Source organism: Plutella xylostella, chromosome 12, assembly GCF_932276165.1.
Source record: "Plutella xylostella chromosome 12, ilPluXylo3.1, whole genome shotgun sequence".
NCBI classification, from domain to species: domain Eukaryota; kingdom Metazoa; phylum Arthropoda; class Insecta; order Lepidoptera; family Plutellidae; genus Plutella; species Plutella xylostella.
The window spans coordinates 7,145,452-7,166,941 of record NC_063992.1 but is presented as its reverse complement, the minus strand read 5'-3'; the positions used below and the strand labels follow the sequence as shown (position 1 = coordinate 7,166,941).

Below are 21,490 nucleotides of genomic sequence, written 5' to 3'. Positions count from 1 at the left end.
CTCACATCGACTCACTCAAACGACTGTAAAATAAAAACCGCGCGTCAAAAATGGGTGAAACTTTGAAGTGTTGCTGTCAAAAGATGCACAATTACATTCCCTGACTTTAATTGATGTGTGCTACCATTTTCACGTTGAGGTCGGAAACTTTTCAGACCACCTACGTAGATGCTGAAAATCTGAAAAGATTTTTTTCAACAACGCAATATATATGGTAGGAAAAGTCATTATAAAAAATTATTCCTTCCTCATACATGTTTGCTGGCCTCGTAGCTTTTTGTGTCAAGAGTTGTTGTATCAACAGTCCATGACTCGTGTGAGCCGCTCAAATCTGGCAGCCTTCGCCTACATATTGACTGGTCGCTTCCGACGGCGATGACGACTCTGCCCCTTGATGAGGAAGCAGCTCGTTCAATCAGTGGCTTCCATTGTAATTGCAGAGACCCCAGCCAGGTGCGGAAGCGGCCACTAGACTGCCCACTGCTAACTACGAATGCTGATAGATACCTATTACAGATGCCTACTGCTGTATTGTCGTACATAATAGTAAAGGTGGTATTATTTAGCGACTTTGTTGGTTTATCGTCGACACGATAAGAAGAAGAAGAAACTTTCTTGGTCCGTCGATGTTTTGTGTCACATTTTTATTTTATTTTGTATGCATGTGTGTAATGTTATAAAAATGAAACGTAGTACAAGGTGTATCTTTATAAATACAGTTTATTCAGAAATGGTTACGTTTTAATAAAAAAAAACAATTCAATAACATACATTCCTTTAAAGTTTCAACTAATCCACAAAGAAGAAGAAGAAGAAGTATAAGGCTCCATTCATAGGTGAAGATAAACCATAATAAATATACATTTCGGAACATAATTAAAAAACACCAATATCATCAGACCATCAGAGAAATACATGCTATCCCGTGTGCAACTGTCGTGAACACGTGTGTGTTGTTTGTGTACACAACATGCTTAGGAAAGTTTCAAGATTATATTATAAAAAAGGTATATCCGACATTTAAAAATTCATTCCTTAAATATAACACTAACCTATAGTGCCTACATAGTTGATAGTAAGTATAATAAGTATTACCACTTCAAAGATTACTCTTCTATGGAGAAGAAGTGGCAGAAGAAACTCCATAGATTTTTTTGATATCTTACACTAAATAGAACAACAAAACCCTCTTTGGCTTAGCCGTATTTGGGCAGCTTAAGTTTTTAAAGATTTTCATACTCAGATAGGAATCAAGTCTATAAAAGCAGTACATACATAATTATTACATTACTTAAAATATCACAAAGTGCAAATTAAAGCCGAATAATGCACAATAGGCCAGAAAACCGACTTTCGTGCACATACGAGAAAATTAAATAAATCATATAGGTACAAACAAATAACACCTCAACAGTAAATTAACATGGTCTCAGATTCATTATCATATCACATCAGAATAAAAATGATAAGTACAGTTTTTGCATCGGCATCGCTATAAACACGTATTATAAACGACCTTGTCAAAGTATGAAATTCAGAAACCATAAATTATTATTTATGAATTTTCGTTTTGACAAGGCACAAAAGTGGATACCTAACTGTATTAGCCTGACTGTACAAAGAAAATAGATCTGGCCAAATGACTAATAACTACCAAGCACAATAGGTACATTCATAATATATATCTATGAGACCACTCTGATACAATAGACGAATTTTCATTTCAGTTTCATGATTTATACAAAATTGATTATGATTCCCTATAATAATTTATACCTGTTTACCGGAGTCTGAACTTATACAAAAAAAGTATTGATTTAAAATGTTTAATATATTTAAGCGCAGGCCACACTAGCAGCTAGAGAACGAAGCGGGCTAACATCGTTTCAGCTCTTCACACCGCTGCCGATTATCCTAAAACGATGTTCACACGCCTTGTTCGTAGCTAGCTAGGCGTAACCTGCGCTTTGGATTGAAAAAATAAAAATGTATAGTATAAGTATCGTATAGGTAAGTGATTTAAACGAAGAACATTGGGTTTCTCTGCTGCACTTGCGGCAACACCCGGAAGCGAACCGGCTTCTTCTCCAACTCGGCGTTGTCGAAGCGTTCGTTGCTGTAACAACAAAGAACACGTTAACTCAAGGTTGGCTGGAGGAACTTCGGAGTTAGGTGAGAAGACATTTACTTGTATATTATTTATATCTTAGAGCTCGTTGGAGACAATGAATTCTCGAAAACAGCCGGAAACGAGAAAGCCACTCACAATCCTGTAGAGATACATAATGGTTGTACACAGGTCAGCTGCTCTATCTCGTCGTGCTAGTACCTATATACTAGAGATACATAATGGTAAATGGTAAATAACTGACTAGGTGAGCTGTCGCGCGCGGATGCAGGCCAGATGCGCGTAGTACGTGGGCGTGGGGTAGGACACGGAGCGGCTGCAGCGGCTGTACAGGTGGCACAGGTAGTAGGTCAGCTGCTCTATCTCGTGCTAGTACCTATATACTAGAGATACATAGTGGTATATAACTGACAAGGTGAGCTGTCGCGCGCGGATGCAGGCCAGATGCGCGTAGTACGTGGGCGTGGGGTAGGACACGGAGCGGCTGCAGCGGCTGTACAGGTGACACAGGTAGTAGGTGAGCTGCTCGATCTCGTCGTGCTAGTATATACGAGTATGGAGATGCTGGAGGTGTTGGAGCATCCCCATGCAAAGGGAGGATCCTCCGACCAGGCCGGGTGGTGTGGCCTGGCGGGCAGCTGCCCAACGGTTAGCGTTGGGGATTTCTATATATTGCAGCGTAGGTGAGAAACTTCGAATGCGCGATGTAGGATTTCATAGTAATTTGCGTAGTTCCCATACATCTTGTCTGTATTGAGTTCCGAGCGCCATCTGTTGATCTTCATCTGAACTAGTGGCTAGGAGTCCGCCACATATATACTAGAGATACATAATGGTAAACAACTGACAAGGTGAGCTGTCGCGCGCGGATGCAGGCCAGATGCGCGTAGTACGTGGGCGTGGGGTAGGACACGGAGCGGCTGCAGCGGCTGTACAGGTGGCACAGGTAGTAGGTCAGCTGTTCGATCTCGTCGTGGGGCACGCCGCCGTCGTTGCAGACTGCGTGGTAGCGGGTCGGCCGCGCGGTGCCTTTGATCGCGTGGTGCGACACCTGGGGAGGGGCTTGTGGATTAGTTTAGGTGTTTAGTATAAGGGAATGGTGGGAAAGAAGTTGGAAGGTGGAAGATGTTTGAAATATGGATGGTAACGATGTAGATGTCTTCAGTCTTCACACAATTTCCACTATCAGAAAAATACAATGTGTGGCGTCTACCTTGTCAGAACATTTCTTCACCAAGTTATTAACAAAGTTCACAGTACTGCAGAGAAGTAAACTCTTACCAAATAGAAGTCGAGCTCGCGCGGATGCACGATGAGCGAGTCCACCACCGTGCCCGGCTCTACGTTGAACTTGCTGTCGCCCGCCGGGAACAGTCTGTAGGTAACACACATACATTACGTTACAATGATAACAAATATAAAAGAAATAAATCGTGGACTTCATCAATACTAAAAATATACTTAGGTGAGGTTTGGATTTGCTGGGAGAATTACACAATCGTGGCGATTCGAATGGCACAAAAATAGTAGTATGGTATATAGGTAGGAATGCCATAAAATTCAGTCATCGGTCCTCCGCATCCAGCATCACAAAAAAGTCGTAAAACGTCTCCTTTCCACTCGGAGAGAGCGAGAGAGTGGCGCTACTTCGTATCCGAGTGCCCTAAGCCAAGGTCGTCGGTCCAGCGGGCGATATCGTCTAGTCAGCCAAAACATGTGCTGGTACCTGGTGTGGTGTCTCTTCTGCACCAGCATGAACAGCACCTCGGGCCGGCCCGTGCCCCCGCTCAGCCGCGCGTACGCCGCGTACACCGCCTGCAGCTCCGTGTTCATCACCTGTACGTACAGGTATACAGGGTGTTAGAAAAAGGGTATTTTAGAGAGAAATTTTATTTTTAAAAACGATTAAATACCTACACTTTTCAAATGTCTAGAACAATTGGTCAGTAACTCAGTAAATCTATTTCAATGAACAGAGTGTAAAGAAATAAAAAGAGATTGCATCGGCCGGGAATCGAACCCGGGCCGCCCGCGTGGCAGGCGAGCATTCTACCACTGAACCACCGATGCTGATATGCAGGAAGTTCAAAATCGCCTATAAGAACGTCTGACGTATTCTACATACTTTTCAGCTGATCAAACAATAAATGTGAAATAGAAGCAATACTAGAAATTGAAAAATGTAAACAAATTACGTCATCATAATGTGTTCATAGTGCACGGTTGTTTATTGTATTTCTCATGTTACAAACTACACATCTTAGCTTAGAAATTTTATATCGAAGGATAATAACCTATGGATAAGTGCCGAAATTATTGCAGTTCTCAGTCCAGACGGAAGTCATTTTAATGACTATTAATTATTATTAATATTTTGACGAAACTTCTAGTGGATATAATGCATGTTTGTGATTTATATGTTTTTTATGAATAACTGAAACTTATAAATTTTTAATTACCCGAAGTAAGTAATATTTACCTGTGCGAACTGTCCCTCGGAGACTCCGTCGCGGAACACGTATATCTTGGCGGGCAGCGCGCCCTGCGCCTTGCGGTACATCTGAAGGTGGTCCACCATTATGTCCTCGAACTCCACTATTATCTCTTTCTGTTGACAAATAATAATTATGAGTGATAAATAACTTTGTAAATTGTTTCGTCACCATATTATATTACTTTGAACTCGGGATTGGTTTGCCGTGACCAGAATAGAAAATGATACGTAGTTTCGCGCGTAATGATCGATCTGTATATTTATTAACACCTACCGATAGGAAAAAAAATATACACTATTTGATTGACATGCTTTGATTCTAGTTAGCTAAAGTAACAGCTAAGTTAAGGCAGAGCTGTAGCTGTTGCCAGCATGTGTGATTTAAATAGGACTTTATCTTTTTCGTTCATAACGAAATTGAAACTTAAACTACTGTGCACTACTGGGTTGGTGAACAATTTCGCACTTAGCATTTATTTATAAATACGAAAATGCATGTTGGAGTAATGTTTATACATACCTTGGGAGTCTGGATGCTGAACTCGATGTTATACTTGAAGCAGCGCTTGTCGATGGATGCGGTCACCGCCGCAATACTCGGCAGCGTCGACTGTTGGGAAATACAATTCAATATAAGAATATTATCAGTTATATTGCCTTAGATACCAGTTTACAAACTATGGTAGTTTATGTTTCGTTCTAAATTCTAGATTATACGAGTTTAGCAAGTAACAAAAACATTAAAATAAATGTGGGTTCTTAGTTTACACACACACTGAATGATGGTCTTGCCTTGAATGATGCCTCTGTGGTCTAGTGGTAGAAGCTTCGCTTCATGGCCCAGAGGTCCCGGGTTCGATTCCCAGGTGGGACCATCAATTTGTGTTTCTAAATTGTGGTTCTAAGTTTGGTTAGGACATAGAAGGCTGTTCACCTGATGTCCGAAACAGTGAAACGATCCATGCTGTCGGATGGGCATGTAAAGCAGTCGGTCCTGCGCCTAGCTCTCTCCAGTCGTGTCGGTCAATCCGTCCCATTGGGCTATGAGAGTGATGGAACAGAGAGTGCTCCTGTGTACTGCGCACACACTTGGGCACTATAATCTACTCCTGCGTACTCCTGCGTAGATGGCTGATCTCAAATGAGATTGGCCGCCGTAGTCGAAATTCGGCTAGGAGGACATTATATTTTGAATGATGGTCTTATATCCAATTAACCCAAACAGTGCGCGACGGAGAGCATGATGACCTCGTCAAACAAGGGACTACCACCATGACGTCTAAATCCTCTACTCTAGCGCCAAAGGAACCGGGTTCAAATCCCAGCCTGCAGCGCCTGGCTCGTGCTCGCTGCAGCAGTACCTGGTCGGGCGAGGGGTGCGTCACGTCGGCGCCCACCACCATGGTGTTGCCGCGCGCCATGCACGCCGGCAGCGACGTCGCGTGCAGCGCCTGGTTGATGCCGGAGAGCTTGCTGTTCACCTGTGAATAGTAGATTGTCAAGTAATGGCGGAAAGTTTTAGGTTGCTATCGACTAATGGAGAGGATTCCTTGAGACACAAGAAAGTTGAGGAAGACAAAGATTTCATATAAATGGATTGCTTCAGAGATTGGCATTATGAAATTTGTTTACGCTATGTATTAGTCATAGGTCGTACTTCTACGCTGTATAGTGCGTTTCATCGTTTATTATATATGTCGTTATGTTGGCAGCAATGGTTTTTAGTTTTGCCACAAAATAGAAATTAAGTTTCCCCAAAAATTTGGTAATTTTATGATAATTTAATTTATTTATAAATTATAGATTTAGTTATAAAGTAGCTAAGTTGGCAACATTACAGGGTTGACAGACAGGGGAGCCAACATTACGGCATATCTAATATTCTATGAAACGCACTCTACTGATGCTGGTTTATCCAAGAATAGGGCGTTGTCGTTTATGTAGGTAAGACAAATAAGCGGACAAAGCACAATACTGGACAAAATAGGATAGTAGACGAGGTCCTCCTGAAGATTGTAGGCTAATGATGTTAATACATAACTCTACTCACTTTGAGCAGTATGTTCCTGACAGTCTGCGGGTTGAGCTTGCGCACAGCCGTGTTGTCCTTGATGCACTGCGTCAGCAGACCCACTCGCTTCTCCGCTATCTTCTTCACCTGTTCATGATGAAATAATATGTAAGTTATAATAACCCGACCAAATAACCTGTTAGCTATTTATTGTGTAACGTCTGATTGTGTCCCGGTATATAGAACTTGTTAACCGACTCCTTAAAAAGGAGGAGGATCTCAATTGATCTGTATGTATGATTATTTTAATAACAGATTTTTAAGCACAACAAGGAGCTTTAGAAAGAAGAGAAGAGAAATCATTTATATGCAAAAAAAACATGCATTAAAATTAAATGGATCAAATGAAAAGAATGGCAAATCGGAACAATCTCAGCATCTGCTGTAAGTTGTGGCCAACGTCACAGCGCTGGTTTTTAGATTGTCCCATCCTTTATGACCCTCGCTTTCAAACAAATAAGTTGTTTGGTATCAAAATCGGCAAAATTATTTTGCTGTCGCGTCTGCATGTTTGTATTAGACAGAGACAGCAACAATTATCCCACATAACACCGTGTACTCACCTGCGAGTACACGTCCCTCGTGCGCGACGACACCACCACGACCAGCAGCTGCAGGCGCTTCTCCAGCGCGGCGCTCATCACCTTCTCCAGGTCGCGCGCCGGCACGTTGAACTGACGCATGAGAGCTGGTCGCACTAGCATGCCCATCTGCTCGCCTTGGTTCTTGATCTGCGGGGGAGTTGGATTTTAGGAGGATGTGACACTCGAGTGAGCCAGGTGCTAAGATTATGTGTATAAAAGAGAAAATCATGGAAGGCAGCAGGTATGCCCACCTGCTCGCCTCGTTCTTCATCTGGAAGAGAATCATACTTAAAGTCTATTCTATGCATAAAGGTGAAGATCAATTAAGGCAGCATGCATGCCCATCTGCTCGCCTTGGTTTTAAATCTGCGGGGGAATTGGACTTTAAGATTGTGTGTTTAAAGGTGGTTCGGACGCTGAACAGGCACAACAGTTACAGGTATCTAATAACTGGTAATGACGGTTGATTCAATGGTCAGTACAAGGCCTGCTCTATCTTCATTATGTCGTCTAGCTTCGGCCATATTATCTCTCAATTACATCGGAGGAGTCCCAACTTACCTCCCTCTCCAAGGCCTCAGCGTTGGCGTTGTAGGCGTCCACCTCAACGGCGATGAGGCCCCACGCCTCCAGCTGCGCGCCGGCTAAAAGACGCTCGTAGTTCCATGCGCCGCGACTGGTAGAAACACAAATGTTACCTAGAATATAGGACACTAGATGCCCTAAGTGTACAAACTGCGCGTGTCTAAAGGTTGAAGAGACGTTAAAATATTATCGTCATTATCACTGTCAATAATTCATAAACAAATTTCGGCACGCATAGTTTTTATAAAAAATAGTGATGTATTTCTATGAATTTTACACTGTTATCACGTCGGGGTCACCACTGTTGGCGGTATAAGTCGGTAAGGCTGGGTGTGTCCAAATTCCAGCAGAATTACTATCGATTATTACGCACAATAAATGGATACAATACTGTCGTTTCGTTACAAATCGCCTTAGATTTAAACTACTTACATGGGATTAACGGTTTTATTACAGCCGTATTCGAGCTTCGGCGCAAACAGCACTTTGCCCTCCACACTGGTGAACTGGTCCGATATCTGCAGGCCAAACTTCTCAAAGTACGGGTTGGTGGAGTATTTCATCTGTGAAATTATATTAAGAGTTTCAGTCTAAATAATTAAGGTGAAGTGAAGGTATATCAGGTTCCTGACACCAATGACTGGTGAACTGGTTATTATTTATTCCAAATAGCATCAGACATAATGTCAAATTAAGGTATGATGATACCAATACAGACATAAGTACTTACTCGAGAGTAGAGTGTCCTTTATTGGTTTATATCATTGAAATAAACTATCGGATACTTGTATGAGTTGTCCCTTAAATAATGACATTCATCCATGAATCACAATATATACAATGGGGTTACCACCACCGAACATTCACAATTAACATTCCATAAGCAGCGACGCTTGAAAGTGAAATCTGTCGTATGAATCTGACAGATGTTTGGCAGCGAGCGACGCTGCTTATGGATTGTTAATACCTAATGTGTCGGTGGTAGTAGGGCAGCAGGTACTCACGGCGCGGATGACTTCGTGTATCTTCTCCTTGCGGATGTGCGGCGGCGTGGCGGCCTCGCGCACCATCGTCTGCAGCTGCGTCTCGTTCAGCTGTGTCGGTGGTGGTAGGGCAGCTGGTACTCACGGCGCGGATGACTTCGTGTATCTTCTCCTTGCGGATGTGCGGCGGCGTGGCGGCCTCGCGCACCATCGTCTGCAGCTGCGTCTCGTTCAGCTGTGTCGGTGGTGGTAGGGCAGCTGGTACTCACGGCGCGGATGACTTCGTGTATCTTCTCCTTGCGGATGTGCGGCGGCGTGGCGGCCTCGCGCACCATCGTCTGCAGCTGCGTCTCGTTCAGCTGGCGCAGGCGCACCTGGCAACAACACACACACGCGTTCAGAAACTAACAAGGTGAAAACCTCAACGAATCGCAACTGACAATGACAACGGCTGGATAATCCCGCTCTACATATATTATTTCCGTGATGGTCATGTACAGTCAAGTGCAATTAATCCTGATCCCCTATATAGCTATAACTACAACCCTCCCACATAGGCGCCACCTATGTAAAATAACCTTGAACTACATACACCTTGTTTCGTTACTAAGACTTCTGTATGTGTGTTAAAATATGGCGCTAAATATCGACTTTTATTAATTTAAGCGCCATCTTAAATCAAATATTGGAACTAGCTTCATAAAGTTCATGCCAGAATGTTAAAACCTGTGTTGTTCACTTTTAACTATTGCAAGCCAGCTCAGTGTGATACGAATTGATTGCATTTTTCACCAGTTTAACTACTTGACGGTGTGGTGTAATCGTTAAGGTATTCGGCTTTCAATATGGAGGTTCAGAGTTCAAATCTCTGGGAGGTGTGACTTTTAAAATTTATTTTTATGTTTTACTTTGTTAATCATTATAGATAGGTTATTTTAGACTATCTTTATCAATATGAACAGGAAATAAAATAAAAACATAATATATAAGAAAAAGAACTTTATTTCACTAAACAAGTAAATATTATTAGTCTGTATGCAGAATAATTATGAACAAAAGTAAACAAATTCAAAAATTGTAGAATTACAACAATGAGAACCAACATGTTACTAAATTTCACAATTTACATCTCTTGTTGTTTTCTACAATTAAATTATAAATAAGCAACAATTTTATTACTAAGTAGTTACTTATAAATATGTAATCAATTATCTTAACAGTATGAACAAATAATTATCTTACTACTAAATAAATTTTACTCATTTTTAAACTGGGGACCCGTTAAATACCTACTAAACGTATAATAACATAGTTATAATGTTCCATTTCTTCTTTGCGAGTTGAGCTGTTATCGTGTAGAAGATATTTCTGACGCAATGCAAACAGCAACCATAATATCATCCTTAAAATTCTCAAATTAAATCTTGTCATGCGTTAGCTATTTTATAACAGTTCTTCAGGGCCCATTATAGGACATCCATCTTCGGTAACCTTTAAAAACAATAATTTGATCATGCCTTAATGAATATAATAATTGTGACATTATTACTATAGCGTAAAATGTATATTATGATAATCTATAAGTAAAATAAATGAAAGCCAATAATATATAAAGTAACCAATAAAATTATAAAGAGAAAATACGAACCCAATGTTGTCCTGGCACTTAACTCAATTAATAATGATGACCTTGTTAATAAATTCGTTTGTCATCGTTACAAATCAATAATTTTGATTATATTATAGGTATAAATATAAATCAGATCAATCAGATGGAATTAACAAAACCCATCTCAATGCAACAAAACATTCTCTTCAAGTCTACAATTTCAAATGAGAAATAAATTCAAAATACCCTCTGCGCTTATAATATTTCATATTGTAAACAATTATCACTATTCACTACATAGACTATACTTTTGCTAATGAACCGCAACATATTCACTATTTTGCAAACGAGTTCAATAAGCTTCGTGGCGTAGCGGGCAAATGGTTGGTTTGCGAATAATTGGGCCGCGGGTTCGAGCCCAGATGAAAAACAAAAATAATTTAAATTTTGTATTTCATAATATTATTGTTCTATGAATTCGTTAGTTTGTGTAAATGATGGATATTATCTAAAATCTAAATGATGGATATAAATAGGAGAATAGTAAAATAGTTCTGTGTCTGTCTATAGACACGAGCACTACCGCAACATACGTCACACCGACAAATTGGCTTTGCGTAGTTTGAATTTCTATTTGAAATGCAGGGGGTCAGGTTTTTCTGCACCTGACTGTACATGAACTTAAAAGGATAGTTATTTTTATAACTATTTATATATTTAACTGTACATAATTGTACTTAATAAATTATTTAATAGCTCAACCAACTAAGCAAAAATATGGAAAATAAATTGTATATGTTACTGTAAAAGCTCGAAGTGTCTGAAACAACATACTAAAAGTATTATGGATGTGGTGGATGAAGCTAAGGGTAGAGGATGGATGATCAGGTCCCACTTTAAAGTATCAAATGCTTGTGTTTATGAAAGAAAATGAAAATTTCATTCATAAACATTCGATGCACCCAAACTTTAATATAATCTCTTGAGCCATGTTAAGTCCTTATTCACTTAGATATAAGATGGATATTAGCTCACCTGTCCGTACGCGACGTCGAGTATCTCCATCGGGTAGTACACGCTGCGGTCGCGCGGGCCCACCCACACGCAGTTCAGATTGGGGTACTGCAGTCTGGGGGAGATACAGCAAACTGTTCTAGCATTTTTTATGATAATTATGAAACACTCATTCACCTGCCCAACGCATTATTATTATTAAATTCTTTATTGCACATAAATCAATTTGTACATAGGCGAACTTAATGCTAAAAGCATTCTCTTCCAGTTAACTTCCGCATTCATGTCGATCCACCTGTTTATTGTGCCGGTAAATTATTAATATGAGAAGCTGGACGGAATCACGACGCCGACGCTCATCGAAGCTCTGTCTAAACATTAGCCAACACCAGCTTATAAACTAACGGCATTTTCATTTGTTTTTTTATCCGCACGACCTTATGGACATAAACACAGAGACATACAAAAAAAATAGAATTTTCGGTTATATTAGTTTCGTTTAGTATTTGAATACTTTAAATCAAAACTTTCTTTACGATATTTAAAAAGACGCACATACCTGCAGCCTTTAAGCCTGAAGTACTGTTCGACGGTGATGGTACTCTGCTTCTTGTTGTCGTCCGTGTAGAGGAACTTCTGCTGGTTGGCGGGGTCCACTATGCCGTTCACTATGAAGTCGCGTTTCACTGCGTTGCGACCCGTGTCGCCGGCCAGACTTGCCACCACCTGGCAACGTTAACAACCGAGTTAACTTCTAAAGAGTCTGTGGGTAGATGCGGGAAAGGTTAATGCGGGACGGCATAAGGAATGAAAACGGAGGCGTAATATTCTTCTTCTTACCGCGTTGGTGGGTATGTCTGGTTCTAGGTGGTGAGATTACTGGCCAGTCAAATTAACGACAGATACAGGCCGGCCATATAAAAAGAACTGATGACTCGTCAATCGAGAAGGGTCCTTTCTCCTACCCGTAAACCACGCCCATTCTTATTCAAAATATATGCCATAATATCCTTACCTTGAGTCCCTTCAGATAGACGAGGAAGTTCTCCAAGTTGCGGCCGCGCTGCGTCGTCAGGTTCTTGGTAGGGTCCAGACGGAAGCTCTGGATGGCCGACAGCATGCTCTGCTGGATCGGGAACCCCTTGTGCGCCACTGTGGGTGTGGAGGTTTATAAATAGGACATTGTTAACCGTTAAAAAGACTTTTAGGTCAAAACATGAACGAGTCAATACATGTTTTCATTTTTCTTCATAAATAAAAATATAATAAATATAAACACTTACACCTTGTACTAATGTACCCCCTTGCGGGGTAGGCAGAGGTGCATTGCTGCACCCACTTTTCGCCAGTTAGTCCAAATGTAATAGGTAGCGGGCCTATTGCCATTTTACGGGCGCATCTAAGACCCGAGAACAAATATCTGTGTTTTAACAAATATCTGCCCCGGCCGGGAATCGAACCCGGGACCTTCGGCACAAGAGTCAGCGTTTCTAACCGCTGCGCCATCCGGTCGTCCATTGTTCTTCATGTAGTTCATTATTGATCTTAATATAAGAGAAATGGTAAAAACGATTATATTTGTATCATATTTTACCGTCAATATTGATGAAAGGCCGCGAAGTGAATATAGCCGATTGGAACAGGCCTGTCCACATTTCTAATCCATCGCCTAGAAGTATAGGGTTGTTCGGTCGCTTGAAGAATTGCCGGCCCGCCTGCAACAAATACCATGAATAATTTAAATCACTACGAAAATAATACGCTTTATTACCGCCTTGCACGGCTGAAAACAATACGGTATTTATTTGGGGTTGCGACTAAAAAATATACTTGTATACATTATGCAATGAATTTATGTCTGTTTGCACGCATTGCTTTACGGAACTAAGATGCACCGTATCTTGTTTCCCAGCACTGTATTTTGTATACTACATCCAATGTGACAAAGTTCTAGTATTGCTGTAAGTAAGCGAAAGTAAGCAATAAATGTTACCTTGATATAGGACTGGAGGGTGCCTTGTCGGAGCACAACATCAACACACTGTATTGCTTCAGTAGGCGGGTTCAGAGTAGTTCCACCCTCATTCATGTAGCTGAAAAAAAAGATTACATTAAAATGTCAAAATTTGTCATCATGTTAGCTTGGAAACGTGGAGAAAAATTGTTCAAAGAGAACGGTACTAAGTATAGTTCAGTTGGTCCTGTTCCCAGTCGTGTCGGTCATCCGTTCCATCGGGTTATTATTGACGGAAGTGGAACAGAGAGTGGTCCTGTGTAGGTACCTACTACACACTTGGGCATTATATTCTACGCTTGCGTAGATAGATAATCTCAATGAGACTTGCAGCCGTGGTAATTGTTATAAAAAACCGTTCTAGGTCCAAGCCGTCCAAGCTAAAACCAATCGCATTACGTAATGTCAGGAATTATAATGAAGAATAAAGTGTGTCTCACGTGTTCAAAGTTTGGAAATCCACGATTCCCGTTCCTTTAAAAGACATCTCGAAATTCAATGTCTTGCCGTAGTCGTCCTGTAACTCCACCTTAAAATAGAAATAGCTTTTAATTATAATATACTAAATACTATGTGTGGATGATAATTATATCGATAACTTATTTGATTAAGTACCTATTAATGATTTTAAAACACGCTTAAGCTTGTATGCAGAAGAAGTTAACCCTGATTGCCCAACAATCGTGTCCACTCCACCCTATACTATACCAGTAAATATAGTATAAATATACTAACTTTGCAGGTGTACCGTTCCGTTTGCATAACTTTCGGCAACGGATCCACCGAGTAGAAGTTCTTGGTCTGGTCGAAGGCCACCACGATCTTGGGGAAGAACTTCTGCATGGCGGCTTGGAACGCCCGCGGCAGAAACTTCTTCGGCTTGTCCGGAGTGAAGATCACGTCGTAACGGTGCTGAAATATTATTACATCTTAAAAAAACCGTTATATGTAAACAAAAATATAAATTATACCTAATTACAATTTTTTTGTATTTAAATGAATGGGCAACACAGATACTTACAATTTTCATTGGTTTAATCTTCATCGCCAAATAATTGGTAATAAGCTGGACTTTTCTGCAGGGCACTCTGTTACCCAGAATTTTCGCAGGAATCGAATATCTGGATTTTTCGATGGACTTCCTACTCGCGTTTGGCGGTAGACTGGAAGTAGGTTGCGGGTGCGGAGCTTGCCGGGGGGGAGCGTACGCGGCGGGAGGGGGGCGGGCCTGCTGCTGCGGGGGCGGCTGCGAGCGCCAGGGGCCGGCGGAGGGTGGCGACTGCGCGCGCACGGGGGCGCCGCCCCACGGCTGCGGGGGCGGGCCGGACGGCGACTGAGCTGCAAACCCGGGAGGTCCCGGCATGGCAGGGCGCGCTGCCACTGCCTGAGCCACCGGCGCAGGCCCACCGGGCGCGGGCCCACCGGGCGCGGGCCCACCGGGCGCGGGCCCACCGGCGGGGCCGGGTGGTCCATCGCCTGACGCTTGAGCTGGCCCCTTCTTCTTGCGTGGCGGTCTCTTCCTCTTCGGCCCGCCCAAACCGAGTCCACCCTCCGTGTCATCGCCTCCCGTCATCTCATCTGTTGCTGCTTTTTCAACAGCAGGAGTGGGGGCGGAGGCGGGGACCGGTACAGGCGCCGCAGCGGGGGGCGGGGCAGGTGCCGGGGCCGGGGGCGCCGCGACCGACTGTGAGGGAGCTTGCGAGGGCCCTGCCGCACTGAGCTCGAGGGAGCTCACTCCCTGCGTTGCCGCCTCCACATCGTCTCCTTCACTCTTCTTTCCACCCTTCTTTTTTCCTGTGAGGATTCAATAACAATCAGCCAACAACAATGTCACAGATTTGAAATTTGTTAGGTACTATGTAACAGATAAATCACTCAGTACAAAATTTCCAACACCAAACTACTATAACAGCCTACACCATTGCATCAGCAAGCACTGCAAATATATGCTCAAATATGGTTTCTAAACACACAAGCATAGAGTTGTTATAGCTTCGCAACATACTGAACATTCTGAGCTGCACCTTTGATAATATTAAATGAATATAACTTTTTGTGTCCATATTATTATGCTATACATTATATTGTGTGCAGGTATTAATTATTTTAAAAATTCTAAATTATAATCGGGGTAATTCAAATTATTAACAAAGTTAAATTTAATAAGTCATGATAACCTAAGTAGCACAAAAGTGCCATATAATAACAGCACTTTGAAATTATCCGGTCTGTGAACTGTCTTAACAAGCAAACCTGCTCTCTAACATTTATTTGATATTTTGTTCAAATAGTGATATTTGTGAAAACAAACAGTGCTAAAGTGTTTATTAGTGTCTGAAAACTGTGTGATAGTGTTATCTCCACACGAAACTTTAGGATTAAACCAAATTAGTGCTCACAAAATCACAATTCACATCTTAGTCACAAAAATATTCGAACTTTTTCTCCAAGTACCCTCAAATATTTTTTTACATAATGTCATTCCTCAGAACATTAACTCTTATATTCTGTGGATATGTCAGTGAAAACTAAGTGCTCTCATTGTGTTACCACACCATAATGATGCAGCATTCCCCGCCGAAAAAGACCTTACTGGTGGAAGATCATAACACCAGCAGGGAAAATGATACCAGTGCAAAAAATATTACACCAAAAATTTCTATGCCGGTTTTTAAACCATCATCTGAAAATGTACCCCCTCAAGTAGATCTGTATACCAAAGTCAACCTTGATCCAGAGAACCAAACATCAACCAACGAAAATGATTGGCAAACCATACCCATCCTCCGCAATAGATATAAGCGGAAGAAGCTCAACCAAACTCCATCTCCGGACAAGGAACTGCAGCTAGAGAATCGATATTCACCGCTTAAAATAGATGAAAATTCTAATAAAAACACCAAGGCTAAACCCACGGTGAAGAAACCCCCACCAATTATACTTTATGGTATTCAGAACATCACAAAACTCAATGAGCTCATTGATGGAGTGTTACAAAAAACACAATACAATTATAAAATCGTCACTAAAAATCAGTTACGCATCACCTGCAGTGACATTGATTCCTACAAGAAGCTCCTAGACCTAGTTAGGGAAAAGGAACTTATAGGACACACATTCACTCAAAAAGACCAAAGACCATATCGGATTGTGATAAAAAACCTCCACCCATCTACACCAATTGAATCGATTAAAGAAGCTATCGAGAGCACTGGTAACAAAGTGAAAGGTGAAATTATCAATGCTAGATCTGGTTTAGATAAAACTCCATTATTCACATGGTTTGTAAACCTTGAGCCAAGTCCCAACAATAGTGATGTGAAGAAGCTGAAATACATCTATCATACCAGCATTACCATAGAAGACCCAATCCATAAGAAAGTTATACCGCAATGTAAGCGATGTCAACAATATGGACATACAAGAAACAACTGCATGCGTCCGTATCGCTGCGTCAAGTGTGCAGAAAATCACAGTACTACAGACTGCCCAATTAAAGATAGAAACACGCCAGCTACATGCGCCCTCTGCTTTCAAGACCACCCTGCTAACTACAAGGGCTGTAAAGTATTCCTGCAAATACAACAACGCAAAACTACTGTGAAGCCACACCAAAAAAATAGTGATAAATCACACGATACCCATGCTCCAAAAATACCAGCTAGTACCTACAACATTCCAGCTCCGAGTAAGAGCGAGAAACCACGCCGCACCTACGCATCAATAGCAGCCAATAAAGATGAAGAAAACACCCCAACAAAACTAGAAGAAATTCTCTCCAAACAAGCTGAAAAGCTAGACAAACTACTGGACCAGATGGGCTCGTTGATGAGTCTACTGACCACGCTAGTTACAAAACTAATAAATTAATGGCATCTTTAATAATAGCAACTTGGAACGCAAATGGACTATCAAACAGACAACAAGAAGTAGATGTTTTGATGAAAATGCACCATTTGGATATATTATTAATATCTGAGTCACGCCTAACAGAAAGTTCTCGAACTGATATATCTGGTTACCATACCTACCTAACAGCTCATCCAGATGACACGGGGCATGCAGGAACTGCTATTATAGTAAGGAACAACATTAAGCATCAATTACTGCCTAAATATCGAACAGCTCAGATACAAGCTACATCTATCGCGATAGAAGATCAATGGGGGCAGCTTACGGTGTCATCTATATATTGCCCACCAAAGAAAAATAGACAACCAGATCTGTCTGACACAGACTTTGATCAGTTCTTCCGGTCGCTGGGGAACAGATATATCGTAGGCGGAGACTGGAATGCAAAACACATTCACTGGGGTTCAAGACTTACGCTAACAAGAGGAAGAAACCTAAAAAATTGTTTAGACCGAAACAAATTAACTGTTCTAACAACCTGCCAACCTACTTACTGGCCTACTGACCCGAATAAACTCCCGGATCTTCTGGATTTCTTTGTATATAAAGGCATCTCAACCTACTACCTTAAAGTTGAAGGATGCTATGACAGCTCTTCGGATCATACACCCGTAATAACAACTATAAGCACATCTGTTATAGAAAGAGCAAAATGCCCATATTTATGCAATCACAAAACAGATTGGGATTCGTATCGCCAATACCTAGAAGATCACACCAACCTCAACATTCCTTTAAAAACCGAAGAGGATATCGAAACTGCAGCCAACTATCTGACTCAAATCATTCAAAAGTCAGCTTGGCTAAACACTCCAGGCACTAGAGATCCCATAAAAAATCACGGTCGGTACAACATACCTCAAGAAGTGAGAAAAAAAGTACTGGAAAAAAGGCGACTCCGAAGGCAATGGCAGATCAGCAGACATCCAGAGCACAAAAAGGCTTTTAACAAAGCTGCAGCTGAATTAAAGGACTTCCTAGTTGAAATAGAGAATGACACCCTCCAACAAAAACTAGAGTCCCTCAACCCAATGTGTGATAATGAATATTCCTTATGGAAAACTGTTAAAACAACACTAAAGCCTCAACTTGCTCAATACCCATTAAAAACCGAAGACGGAAGTTGGGCGAGGACAGACACAGAGAGAGCTGAAGCTTACGCGGCGTTTCTGAAAAATGTGTTTAAACCTAATGAAGACCTCACATCAGACATTGTAGATGAAGAAGTCAAAAACTATCTGGAAAGTGATCTCCAACTCAGTCCACCTTTGGCTGCCTGTACCCCTTCTGAAGTACGTAGAACAATCCAGAATCTACAATTAAAGAAGGCGCCAGGTTTTGACCTTATAACCGCTGAAGTACTAAGACAACTACCAAAGAAAGTCATAACTCTCATAACAATTATTTTCAATAGCATACTGAGAACCGGGTATTTTCCGAACATCTGGAAAGTGTCCCAAATAACAATGGTGCTCAAAGCGGGAAAACCCCCACATCTTACGTCTTCCTACCGACCAATCAGTCTGTTACCAGTGCTCTCAAAAGTCTTCGAGAAAGTACTTTCTGTGCGGCTAAAAGCTTGTATGGCAGAGAAGAAACTAATCCCAGAACATCAATTCGGATTCAGAAGCAATCATTCGACAGTGGAACAAGTACACAGAGTTTGTGAAAAAGTGAGAAACGCCCTGGAAAAAAAGCTTTATTGCTGTGGAGTATTTTTGGATGTACAACAGGCGTTTGATAAAGTCTGGCATAATGGCCTACTCTATAAAATAAAGAAGACCCTACCTCATAACATGTTCTTACTCCTGAAATCATACATTGAAAATAGGTCATTTTATGTGAAAATAAACGACTCTGTTTCCGACATGTATGATATACAAGCGGGGGTACCGCAAGGATCAGTCCTTGGGCCGACATTGTATATTATTTATACCAGTGATGTTCCTGTGTCAGAAACAGTGATGACTGCAACATTTGCAGACGATACTGCTGTACTTGCTTCAAGTGATAGTCCAGAGCAAGCATCAGCGACCTTGCAAACACACCTCAACAAGATACATGATTGGATGAAGTGTTGGAAGATCAAGGCTAGTGCAGCAAAATCCAATCATATCACTTTCACCCTAAGAAGGAAAGATTGTCCGGAGGTCAAATTTGGGAATGAGCGATTACCACATAAAGATACAGTGAAGTACCTAGGGTTTCACCTTGACCGGAGGCAAACTTGGAAAAAGCACATCCAGAAAAAACGCGATGAGCTGAACTACCGTTTTAGATCTCTCCAATGGCTGCTCGGCCCGCAGTCAAGACTGTCACTAAACAATAAAATGCTTATTTACAAATCCATTTTAAAACCCGTCTGGACTTATGGTATACAGTTGTGGGGTACGGCGAAAAACAGCAACATTGAAATACTGCAAAGATTCCAAAATAATGCACTGAGGACCATAGCAAGAGCTCCCTGGTTTACAAAAACTGATGAAATACATGCTTACCTAGAAATACCTACTGTGAAAGAGGAAGTTAAGCATCTCACAAAAGCCTACAGAGACAGGGTAACAAATCATGAAAATGAGCTGGCGCGATGTCTAACACAGACAGAAATGACCCGTCGCCTTAAACGAAGCCACATCTGGGACAATTATTCAGTTGAATAAAACTGAATAAATTTTAATGAAGGACAGCCTATCAATGGAGAGGCCAGTTCTGCAAGTCACTCTACCGCTCAAAAGAACTGCTTATGGTCCAACGACTGATCGCAAGTTAGAACAATCAAGGAACAAAAAAAAAAAAAACTTTGAAATTGCACTGTGAGTCTTACTGCCATATTACAACATTTTTGAGTTTCAGGGAAAAATTCTAAAACTGCATGTTTGAATGAAAATGTTTACAGTAAGTTCTCTACCTAAGGGAACTAGGGAAGGGACATATCATATGTGTCTGTGTAAAGGACAATACACATTGCTGTAATGTAGCATGCAATGAAAGGAATTACCATAGCTTTGTTCATATTAACACACAGTGTGCACAGTTTGTTTGGCGAGTTGTTAACACTATGGGAATTCAGGGACAGCAGTGTGTTACAGCAGTGTGCGTAAGACATTTGTCACATGAGAATTCTTGCACTGGGAACTCACGTATGGGATAAGTATTTAAAAGACTTGTAGCTGAGATAATAAAAATTGTATGTATACATTTTAACATAAGTAATTTGGCTCTTGAAATACTGTACCAATATGTAAAAAACCTCATTTTGGAAAAAACTGCACATAATAGTTTTCAGCTTTGCATTATTAATTTATTTGTGATTTGATCATCACATATGAGCCTACAATGAGACTATGTCCCTTATTTATACTTACAATTTGTGGTAAATATTGTGCAATAACATAATGGATATGAATGAATAATATCTAATATCTTACCTCTCCCCATATTTGCAGAGCTGTAAGGAAAAAATATTATATGTTACACAGTTTTAAAACGAATTAAGTTAAAGGAATTCTTATGAGCTAAATCTTTAAAGGTTTAAATGCCTAGATCGTCTGTTTTACTCTAGAAAATGATATACTTAAATACCAAGTATTCAGAAATTCAGAATGAAGAACTAGAATGATGGAAAAGATGATTGCCTAAGTATTGTGTATTCTATTATTGAGGCAAATAAATCAAATTTTTGCACTATCAAACCCGAAAATTCTTTGATCAAAAATCAATACACGACTCAAGAGTGTTTACGATATAAAAGCGCGTCCTATTTATTTACAAAGAAATTATTAATTTCGATTACTAAAGTACATTAAAATGATAATACTATACCTCAAATTGTTTCTAGAATTTCAGTAACCAATAACTATTGCAGCAGATACCAATATAAACTCACAAATGCACAAAAATTTTATAATCAGAGAAAATTGTGTTTATTTTTGGGTAAATCCCCAGCAGTTTATTCTGTGAACAAGTTGATGTGTGACAGACAGAACAGAATAGAAAATTTTATCTCAGAATACTGTATGTCGTCGGGTTGTGGGCAGGTAGACACGAGGCGAGAAGTTCATTGCTCGGGAAGTCGGGACGCAGATGGTTTGGGTCC

General features: G+C 40.9%; 1 protein-coding gene, 2 long non-coding RNA genes and 1 other non-coding gene across 7 annotated transcripts; 1 reads left to right on the top strand and 3 right to left on the bottom strand.

Moving 5' to 3' along the window:
- Positions 1-702: 702 nt before the first annotated feature.
- Positions 703-21,352, bottom strand: LOC105384726 (protein argonaute-2). Of its 4 annotated transcripts, none has more exons than XM_048624765.1 (23): positions 21,217-21,352; positions 20,823-20,842; positions 14,907-15,276; positions 14,504-14,876; positions 14,218-14,394; positions 13,923-14,011; positions 13,462-13,561; positions 13,063-13,183; positions 12,484-12,620; positions 12,028-12,194; positions 11,490-11,583; positions 9,115-9,219; positions 8,295-8,425; positions 7,839-7,953; positions 7,257-7,424; positions 6,673-6,780; positions 5,984-6,103; positions 5,143-5,232; positions 4,608-4,736; positions 3,855-3,964; positions 3,410-3,503; positions 2,977-3,179; positions 703-2,116 (listed from the first exon to the last, which is right to left on the bottom strand). In XM_048624765.1, the coding sequence occupies exons 2-23, from the start codon at positions 20,830-20,832 to the stop codon at positions 2,020-2,022; spliced, it is 3,108 nt and encodes a 1,035-aa protein (XP_048480722.1). In that variant the 5' UTR covers positions 20,833-20,842; positions 21,217-21,352; the 3' UTR covers positions 703-2,019. The 4 variants fall into 4 exon arrangements, with proteins under 4 accessions (XP_048480722.1, XP_048480721.1, XP_048480723.1 ...); XM_048624764.1 differs by having other exon boundaries at positions 14,504-14,881; positions 14,912-15,276; XM_048624766.1 differs by having other exon boundaries at positions 14,504-14,907; positions 14,938-15,276.
- Positions 2,360-3,180, top strand: LOC125489302. Its single transcript, XR_007266870.1, has 2 exons — positions 2,360-2,470; positions 3,075-3,180. It is a non-coding gene; the product is annotated as an uncharacterized LOC125489302 (long non-coding RNA).
- On the bottom strand, positions 4,128-4,198 carry Trnag-gcc. The gene has a single exon. It is a non-coding gene; the product is annotated as a tRNA-Gly (tRNA).
- On the bottom strand, positions 9,832-11,130 carry LOC125489303. The gene is made up of 2 exons (XR_007266871.1): positions 10,494-11,130; positions 9,832-10,336 (listed from the first exon to the last, which is right to left on the bottom strand). It is a non-coding gene; the product is annotated as an uncharacterized LOC125489303 (long non-coding RNA).
- Positions 21,353-21,490: the final 138 nt, after the last annotated feature.